The sequence below is a fragment of the Trematomus bernacchii genome, unplaced genomic scaffold, assembly GCF_902827165.1.
Source record: "Trematomus bernacchii unplaced genomic scaffold, fTreBer1.1, whole genome shotgun sequence".
Lineage (NCBI taxonomy): Eukaryota > Metazoa > Chordata > Actinopteri > Perciformes > Nototheniidae > Trematomus > Trematomus bernacchii.
In genome coordinates, this window is record NW_022987689.1 from 5,882,246 (window position 1) to 5,891,909 (window position 9,664).

At 38.7% G+C, this 9,664-nt stretch overlaps 2 protein-coding genes across 2 annotated transcripts; both read right to left on the minus strand.

The window, feature by feature from the left end:
* Nucleotides 1–738: 738 nt before the first annotated feature.
* LOC117488913 (complement C1q tumor necrosis factor-related protein 3-like) lies at nucleotides 739–4,054 on the minus strand. Its single transcript, XM_034138073.1, has 4 exons — nucleotides 3,851–4,054; nucleotides 2,268–2,360; nucleotides 2,023–2,157; nucleotides 739–1,297 (listed from the first exon to the last, which is right to left on the minus strand). The coding sequence occupies exons 1-4, from the start codon at nucleotides 3,999–4,001 to the stop codon at nucleotides 1,017–1,019; spliced, it is 660 nt and encodes a 219-aa protein (XP_033993964.1). The 5' UTR covers nucleotides 4,002–4,054; the 3' UTR covers nucleotides 739–1,016.
* A 1,486-nt stretch (nucleotides 4,055–5,540) lies between these two features.
* Nucleotides 5,541–6,833, minus strand: LOC117488915 (complement C1q-like protein 4). Its single transcript, XM_034138074.1, has 3 exons — nucleotides 6,557–6,833; nucleotides 6,319–6,441; nucleotides 5,541–6,187 (listed from the first exon to the last, which is right to left on the minus strand). The coding sequence occupies exons 1-3, from the start codon at nucleotides 6,807–6,809 to the stop codon at nucleotides 5,907–5,909; spliced, it is 657 nt and encodes a 218-aa protein (XP_033993965.1). The 5' UTR covers nucleotides 6,810–6,833; the 3' UTR covers nucleotides 5,541–5,906.
* Nucleotides 6,834–9,664: the final 2,831 nt, after the last annotated feature.

Sequence of the window (9,664 nt, forward strand, 5' to 3'; positions counted from 1 at the left end):
GCTAACTGTTGTACCCCTTTTTCGGGTTTTTACAGGCACAGTTCAAAATCAAATGTTCATATTTTTCTTCTGTCTCTAACATTTGTCAACTCACTCCAAAATAATGGCACTACAGATAGAAGGAAAATATGTATCTTTGATTTGGTCTTTGATCCTACCAAAGGCAGCAGTAAACCTAGCTCAAATATAATTCAGTTTAAAAGGATGTAGCCTACAGAAAACACTTTCTTGGAAAACTATGAGAATGAAGAAAGGTGATTGAAGATGAGAAATTATTGTAAATGTATGTATAAATGTAAATATGCAAGTACGTAGGAATAACTTGCAGAAATGATTTAAAGGATAATCATTGATCAGCAGTAAGTAAGGGGTGGGAATTAATAAGCATTTGCTTCCTCCTGCTCCCTTTCAGACACATAATTATGATTTATGACTATTTTATGTTGAATATATAAATATTATTATGAATATTGATAAATACTGTATTCTAACAATACGGTATTCTGTTTTTCACTTTTTTTAATCTGTTCAAAATAAAGATGGAAATGAAAAATGAAATTGTCAAAAATGTTATGATAACCTCAATTAATAAACATCTTTCAGTTTATTCCAAATTACACTACAGTGTCAAATTGGTAGATAATATGAACTTGACAGAGGAACAAGTTACATTTGAAGTAAGTTAAGTTTAGCATTTTAATTACAATTAAGTCAAATACAAATTAAACAAAATTGCGGTTTAATGCTTTAAATGTGTAGCTTTATTAATAGAAACAGTTTATATAGCAAACATTTACTCAATGAATATACATTTTTCTACGTTTTTAATGTTTCAATGTGCACACTTATAATAGGGATTTCTTTTAACCTATATTTAGTGTTTGATTAAAGTTGTCCCACCACCAAATCAGCTAAGAGAGAAAACTAACAGAGTGGCTGCTAAAGATCCAAATATGTTATCGAGAATTTTTGAAGATCATTCCAGCCTTGCTACCTTCAGGTTATAAAGCAGACCACTACAGAGAGAATAACAGAAAACCATTGAAGGTGCTGTAGGTATTAACATTATCAAAAATCCAGGTGTTCGTCTGGAGTCTCATGTACACCTGGTCTCCCACTTCAAGCTGCAGAGTCATGCCGTTGGCTGCTGTCTGATGGAGGTTTCCAGCTGCTGAGTTGTACACACTAACCATCTTCTCTCCATTCTTCATCAGGCGCAGCCCACTTGGTTTAGATGATACATGATTAGCAGAGAAGCTGAAGTAATAGACTCCTTTGACTGGAGCAGTGAAAATACCTGGGGATGAAAAAGAGAGAAAGTTACTGTTAATCTGTTGTGCATTGAGCCTTAAAGGTCACCTATTATGCAAAATCCACTTTTTCATGTCTTTTATACATAAACATGTGTCCCCTCTGTGTAAAGAGATTGGGAAAGTTTCAGGTAAAAACATTCTCTTGTTGTCCTGATCCATTTATATAAAAACCTGTCTGGAAATGAGCTGATCAGATGTCGGCCACCTGGTGATGTCACAATGTTTCTTTTGGGTTGTGCAACCATTAGCCAATAACCAACCAAGGTAAAAGCCCGCCCACATTATAATTAATAATAATTGACATGTAACAATGAATACCAAGGACACAAAGGCTTATTGTTGACTGCAGACGCGGTCAAGTTTTCAAAATGGTGTTCCCCAACTCCCCTGATCTGAGGATCAACGCACTAGCACACTGCGCCATAGTTGAATCTCCTCCTAGAGCACTATTGTGTTTTATTAAACCAAATATCTCTCAGAGGGGCGTGGGGAGTGGCACCTTATTTTCATCTAAAGTAAAAGACACAGAATCAGCACTTTTGAAACAGGGCTGAAACAGAGGGGATTATGGGATGCAATGCATGATCTGTTCGGTATTTCAAGCCAAACACTTCAGAGACATGTTTTGTATATATCTGAGACCTATAATATATTATTGGAAAAGAGTATAATAGGGGACCGTTAACACACATCATGTTGCTCAGTTTACCTGTTCCAGGCTGGTATGCGCCGCCGATGTTTGTGAAGACGTTCTTGTAGGTCAGTGTGATTGCAGCGGGGAAAGGTCCAAAATGTGTAGCTAGGCCTGAAGATGCTCCAAATGCCACATCCTGACCATGAAAGGCTACATAAAAACATTTTTGTTTAAAAAGTGTCATCAAGTTGAAACAATGCAAGCCATAGGCCTACCTAAAATAAATGAAAACATAGTGTCTATTTACTTTATATTCTTACCTTGGACGTCTGCCCTCAGATCCTCTACTTGTTTCTCAGTGTCTTTCAGTTTGGCCTCCAGGTCTCTTAAGATGTCATCATTCTTCTGGCTCTCTATGGTGTGAGGGAAGAGTGAAGAAAAGATCTCACATATTCAGGCACTGAAATAGACTAAATGCTCTGCCTCTCACACTGTACACTGTGTGGGAGGACACAGCAGACACCCAGAGGTGCTCTCAGTCCCCCCACATTCATCCACTGTATTATCTCCATTTAGCTAGATGCGCTTAGGCCAATGAATTCAATATGTGTGCATCCACTTTGTGATTATTTCTATAAGGCTGGGTATTTATATTCTAGGTGAAAGAAATGACTAACTTAATAAGACTTTACGTTGATCAGGCCTTAATGCTGATGTCAAACTGAAATGTTTCCTTGGATACTGATGCTGTCTCCTCTCTGTCCTCCAGAAGGCAGGCAAGTACAACTGAGGAAAATAAAAGCTGTACAGTCCTATCAATATGCTTCCATTCATGGAGCCTTTAATAAAGCATTTCAGGATTCTTTAAACTGCAGATCTGTGCTTACATCTACAATAAACCAACCTCCTGTTAAATCCTGTGAACAAGTGTTTTTATAATTGAGACATAAAACAATAAAACATGAATAGTTCCTAGTGTGAAATCAATATATGTTTTGGATTTCGGATTGTAAACATTGGTGCGTCGATTATATATTGATTGTCCCTGATGTTATTTACACTGGTAGAAGATCACATTTACTTAGTACAATGTTGAGGTACTTCCTATTTTATGCAACTTTATGCTTAATTTCTGAGTTAAATATTTTACTTTTTTCCTTTACCTGGTTATTTGACACTTTTAGTTACTTTGCAGATTAAGATGATTGATACAAAATATCAATCAACTAATCAATGATGATGTTTTATAATACATTAAGCTTCCCAGCAGTATTTGGACTAATCAAAATTACTCTACCTTAAACAGCTACAACATTAAAGTGATGAACACTTGAATGCCTCAATAATTATAATCCAACAACATAATATAGATTTCTCTGAAACTGGCTATTCTGCCAAATGTATTCCTATTACTTTTTGTTATTTAATTTTTTATAAAGCTGATTTTATAATTTTACTTCAGTCACAACACATTTTCCGAGGGGTAAATTCACAAGTTAACAAGCCATATATAAAGTTTTATATAAATATATAGATACAATATTATGAAATAGGTTATCCTCCAAAATGAATTCTATAAGTATATTTTGATGCTAATTAATTTACACTTTTACTTATTTGAATTTGAATGCAGGACTTTTACTTGTAACAACGCACTTCTACACTGTAGTTTTAGATTTTGTCTTGTAACATTTTAGTGCAGAAGTGAGAAGATAGTTTTTTGTTCTCATGTGTTTCTTGAAAAAGAGACATCATTGTCAACAAAACCACCTGCTTGCGTATACTTCAACATTACAAGATGTTCTGCAGCATTAGGGTAATGTATTATACGAAATACCAACTACTGTGTTGAAAGATAAACGTGATCATGAATCGTCTAAAAAATAGGTTTGTCTTTTCTTACCGTTCATCTGTGTGTGATCCATCAACTCTTTTTCAGTCTTTGTCAGTCTGGCCTCCATCTCTTCAATTTTGTTGTCAATGTCAATGCTGGATGCCTGGTAGACAGGCAGGTAGAGGAGGCAAAGAGCCAATGCAGCAACCATTGTCTTCATATTTGAGTCTTGGTGGACCTGTACTTAATCAACAATGCTTTATATACCATCCCGAAGAGGAAATGTTCTTGCTCTTGCACAAGTTTACTTCTCCGATGTTCCAGTAAGTCTATCGTGTTCACATAACCTGGCTGCATTCCCTTTTTTAGTCATCATTTACATTTTTCAATAAGGAAACAAAAAAGTAAAAATGCTTCGGACAATCACATGCTGACATAAATACCCCTCTTGCTTTGTTTGGCTTGCCTCACAAACAAGCAGGTTTCTCTGGCTGGAGCCACCAGGAACAGAAACAAAAGCTGTTTTTATGTTTTATGTTTCAGCTGGTTCTCTGTCCTGTTTAATTCCTAATGCTTTCATCACCTCCTGATATGGACTAACACCGTGAGACCCGGCAATCATTTGTCAATTAGACTTGATGAACGCACATGAGGCCCCCATCAGACATGCTGCCATGTATTCAGTGGCTGAAAGTTTCAGTACTGTCGAAAAACTGAAGGTTTGAACATGTAATGAGGCCTTTATGAATGTTTGAGTTGATTGTTGCAGCAAACAGGAAATAATGGAAATGTTCAGCTGTGGTTTTCAGATAAATCATAACATTATTTTTATGATTTCTGGAAGTGGGATTGATGTGTGGCTGGAGTGATAACTTTGATTAAATTAAAGTTAATAACTTATTCCAAGTCCTGTCTTCGGCCAAAGGTGTCTTTGGTTATCTTACCCTTGCTCAAAGGAACAATACATTTGTATTCACAATCTTGTATTGCATCAAAAATAAAAGAATAGCTAAAAATGCAATTGTCAGCTGTTCCCATGAAGACACTTCACTGAATTGTTCCTACTTAATACTTTGCCTCTGCAGCCATGGCCTGATTTAATACATTCCTCGACAAAATACATCTCCACCAGTGAGCCACATGTTGCACCAGGTCTTTTTCTAACAATGATGAATAACTGTTCATTTTGAGTCTATCCCAATGACAAGCCTTTTTACATCTATAAAGCTCAATGATTAACAAATTGTATCTTTGCTTAAGTTGTACTTAAATGTACACATTTTAAGTTTAAGTTATAAAATGACTTGTGTCTTTGAGAAAGTGACAAAACTACATCTTGTACTTGCACTATCTCAGCTTTTTGGGTAACACTTTATATTAAGGTACACAAATTCATCATCAATAGTTGTTAATTAACATGCATATTAGCAGTATATTGGCTCTTTATTAGTCATTATAAAACACTTATTAATGCCTTATTCTGCACGACTTAACTTAAGTGTTTTATAATGACTTGTGTCAAAGAGAAAGTGACAAAACTACATCTTGTACTTGCATTTCAGCTTTTTTGACATTGGACAGATCCATTCTTACCCAATCTTGTCACACGACTGATAACAATTAGTGTGTTTCTCAAAATGTCAACCTAAATATTCAAGAGTTATTAAGTGAAATACAATTTTGGATTTGGCATGTCATATAACAATTATATCAAGATTGAACCTCATATTAAAAAAACAGAAAATGAGAAACAGTTTTGCAACTTTTCTGGCTGGAATCAGAGCATCTTTATTAACAAAACACTTTTTAAAGGCAAATATACATTTTTAATTAATATACATTTTTCTATGTACACATGACATTGGATTCCCCCAACCTGAATCATGGATGAAATGTTTACATTGAGTCAAATTTCCTGAGCTGCTATCATCAGCATTTACAACAATAAAGATAAACCCGCTCTACGCTCTCTGACCAATCAGCTGACAGAGAAACCAACAGCAAGGGAACACAAACAATAGCATCTAGCTGCTACAGACCCAGATGTTTTCTCTGTAATTGTTGAAGACTAGACCAGAGTTAAAATAAAACTTGGACTTATCTTCATCAGATTATATAACGACCACTACAGAGGGAATAGCAAATGGCCAATGAAGGTGCTGTGGCTATTACTATTATCAAAAATCCAGGTGTTCGCTCGGAGTCTCATGTACACCTGGTCTCCCACTTCAAGCTGTAGAGTCATGCCGTTGGTTGCCGTCTCATAGCGGCTTCCAGCTGCATGGTTGTACACAGTAACCATCTGCTCTCCATTCTTCATCAGGCGCAGCCCCATTGGTTTAGATGATATATTATGACCAGAGAAGCTGAAGTAATAGATTCCTTTGACTGGAGCAGTGAAAATACCTGGGGATGAAAAAGAGAGAAAGTTACATCTGTTGTGCTTTGGATTTAATCCATAGCAAAAGAGAGGAATTTACACTATTTACTAAATGAAACTATGTTTGAATTAACACACATCTGCTTGCTAAGTGTACCTGTTCCAGGGTTGTATGCGCCGGTGTTTGTGTAGACCTTCTTGTAGGTCAGTGTGATGTCAGCGTTGAAAGGTCCAACATTTCCAATGTGGTCTAAAGATGCTCCAAATGCCACACGCTGACCTTGAAAGGTGTCATGAAACATTTGGTTTAACTTAACTTACAAAACCTGAAGACAATTTGTAAGCTATTCAAAGACGAAACACAAATGTATAGCTTTGTTACTTTATATTCTTACCTCGGACTTCTCCCCTCAGATCCTCCAATTGCTTCTCAGTGTTTTTCAGTTTGGCCTCCAGTTGTCTTAAGATGACAAAAAATTGGCAGCAATTGTTCTGACTCCATATAATGTCACCTGCACAGTGACGAGCTGACTCAATGTTGGGGGTCCCTGAAGCATTGCTCCCTCCTTCTCGGTCATCCAGCTGCTGCACCTCAGCTGCACTAAGGTAGAACAGGGATAAAATAAACACAGCCACGAAGGTCTCCATCTTTCACTGTCTTCTGCTTGTCTTCTGCTTGTCTTCTGCTTGTCTTGGCTAGCTCTCCCCACTGGTATTTATATACCACACTGTGACGGCCCGAGAGCATGTTACCTGTTGCCGGTTGGTCGGTGTGTGATGGGGGTGGAGCTCAGGAGGCCAATCAGCCTAACCGGGGTCACCTGGCCAGCGCCCCAGGAGGCTACGTAAGCCCAGCTGCCCCGGAGTCACAGCGCCTGATGACTCTCCAGGACGGACGTTGGAGCCTCTCGCCAAGGTCCCCTTCCCCTCGCCCAGCCTGGGTCCTTCCGCACTATAAACATTGTTGGCAGAATCCCACGGCGGTGTCGCCTTTTGAGTTGCATAAATAAATGTGCCGTTGCTTAACGGAAATCCGCGTGCCATGCGTCTCCCTCTCTTCTGTTGTGGCCTGCGAGCCGGTCGTAACACACACAAAGACGGAAATGCCACTTTAATTTACCAGAAAATAAAAAGCGTTTTTCCTATCATCTGATGAATCATAACAAATAAACTGATACTGATACTGTCTTCTGCTTGTCTTCTGCTTGTCTTCTGCTTGTCTTCTGCTTGTCTTCTGCTTGTCTTCTGCTTGGCTAGCTCTATTTATATACCAGACAAAGAAGGAAATGCCCCTTGAATTTACCAGAAAATAAAATACCTTTTTCCCATCATCTGATGAATCATAACAAATAAACTGATATCAAGAATATGATAGAGAGTACCTGGCCAAAGTTGTCTTTGTTTATTACCTTATTTACCTTTGTCAAAATAATCATTGTTTTGTATTTAGCATCTTCTTTTTGCATTAGAGATAAGGAAAGGCTGGCTAGACATTTCTATATTTTTGTATTGTCAGCATTAATCATTAAAACTGTATCCTCAACTAATTGCCTTTGCAACTTGCCTCATTCAAATTCACTGAACACAAATATAAAGGCAACACTTTTGTTTATGCTCCTATTTGTCATGAGCTATCAACACAAAAGGCCTATTTCTTTCAAATGATGTCCACAAATGTGTCTAAATCTGTGTTACTGAGCATTTCTCCTTTGCCAAGATAATCCATCCACCTCACAGGTCACAGGTGTGGCATATCAAGATGCTGATTAGACAGCATGATTATGGCAGAGGTGTGCCTAAGGCCACTCTAAAATGTGCACTTTTATCACACAGCACAATGCCATAACTGTCACAGTGTGCAATTGGCATGCTGACTGCAGGAATGTTCACCAGAGCTGTTACCTGTGAAACCAATGTTCATTTCTCAACCATGAGCTGTCTCCAAAGGCATTTCCGAGAATCTGGCAGTACATCCAACAGGCCTCACAACCCAAGACCAGGACCTCCACATCTTTGCCTGCAAGATCCTTGACCAGCCATCTGGACAGCTGATGCAACAATCAGTTTGCATAACCAAAGAATTTCTTTCCAAACTGTCAGAAACCGTCTCAGGGGAGCTCATCGGCATGCTCGTTGTCTTCACCGGGGTCTTGACCTTACTGCAGTTAGTCTTGGTAACTGACTTGAGTGGGCAAATGCTCACCTTTGATGGCGTCTGTATCCAGGTTTTCACTGTACAGGGAAGATGGCATGCAGCGTGTATTGCGTCATGTGGGTGAGAAGCTCGCTGATGTCAACGTTGTGAATCAAGTGGCCCATGGTGGCGGTGGGGTAATGGTATGGGCAGGAGAATGTTATTGACAGCAAACATAGGTGCATTTTATTGATGGCATTTTGAATTTGAGATACCAACGGAGGTGTGTGGCGCAGTGGGTTGTGCGCTGGTGTTCGGATCAGGGTGTCACATGTTCAAACCCCACTGCAGTCAGCATGTCGTTGTGTCCCTGGGCAAGACACTTCACCCCAAATTGCTCCTGTGGTGATTGTCCACAGTATTGAGTATGTAAGTCGCTTTGGATAAAAGCGTCTAACAAGTAACATGTAATGTAATACCATGACGAGATCCTGTGGCCCATTGTTGTGCCATTCATCCACCGCCATCCCCTTATGTTGCAGCATGATAATGCACGGCCCCATGTTGCAAGAATCTGTACACGATTCCTGGAAGCTGAAAATATCCCAGTTTTTGCACGGCCTGCATAATTTACTCCCTGGACATGTCACCCTTGAGCATGTTTGGGATGCTCTGGATCGGCATATATGACAGCGTGTTCCAGTCCCGCCAATATCCAGCAACTTCGCACGGCCATTGAAGAGGAGTGGACCAACATTCCACAGGCCACAATCAACAACCTGAAGGGAAATAAATATAAGATTTCTCAGATTGGAGCTTTATTAATAAAATGTTATAAAGGCAAACAAATGCATATTCATTGTAAACATGACAGTGATTCATCCTAAACTATCTGACCAATCAGGTCACAGAGAAACCCACAGAGTGGAGGATGCCTCGTATTTTCATTCTTCCTCAGTCACAGCCCCATTCGTCGTTTTCAATGTCCTCTAAACTTTACAAACCCCTTCATCAAAGAATACATATTATACAGAATATAGTACATGTTGCAGGTTTGGAAGTGCCTTATTTAAGAAGTTCTCGGTCTTAAGATTTTTACAACATTGCTCCAAATGCCACCCGTTTATCTTGAGGGTTATCTTGAGTTATTTTTAAATTACTTCGAGCGATCTTTATCAGCACCCTTGCATTTTGCAGAAAGCTAAAGCCTGTCTTCTTGTGCTGTAATGGAACAGAAGAAACGCATTCTAATTATGCCGCATGTTTCTGAAATATAGCTCTCTGAACTTAGGCACTTATAAACGCATATCTTTATAGCTTTAATGGTGGCGCTTTAGTAGACAAGACGGAACAGAAAAACAAGAAATAA

What these genes read in the sequence shown, in the direction of transcription:
- LOC117488913 (XM_034138073.1), bottom strand. Translation starts at nt 4,001, where the DNA reads ATGAAGACAATGGTTGCTGCATTGGCTCTTTGCCTCCTCTACCTGCCT. An exon ending in GGATCACACACAGATGAACG is followed by an intron (nt 2,361 to 3,850) that starts GTAAGAAAAGAC and finishes CTCACACCATAG; the next exon opens with AGAGCCAGAAGAATGATGAC. An exon ending in TCTGAGGGCAGACGTCCAAG is followed by an intron (nt 2,158 to 2,267) that starts GTAAGAATATAA and finishes GTTTTTATGTAG; the next exon opens with CCTTTCATGGTCAGGATGTG.
- LOC117488915 (XM_034138074.1), bottom strand. Translation starts at nt 6,809, where the DNA reads ATGGAGACCTTCGTGGCTGTGTTTATTTTATCCCTGTTCTACCTTAGT. An exon ending in TCTGAGGGGAGAAGTCCGAG is followed by an intron (nt 6,442 to 6,556) that starts GTAAGAATATAA and finishes ACACCTTTCAAG; the next exon opens with GTCAGCGTGTGGCATTTGGA. An exon ending in CGCATACAACCCTGGAACAG is followed by an intron (nt 6,188 to 6,318) that starts GTACACTTAGCA and finishes TTTCATCCCCAG; the next exon opens with GTATTTTCACTGCTCCAGTC.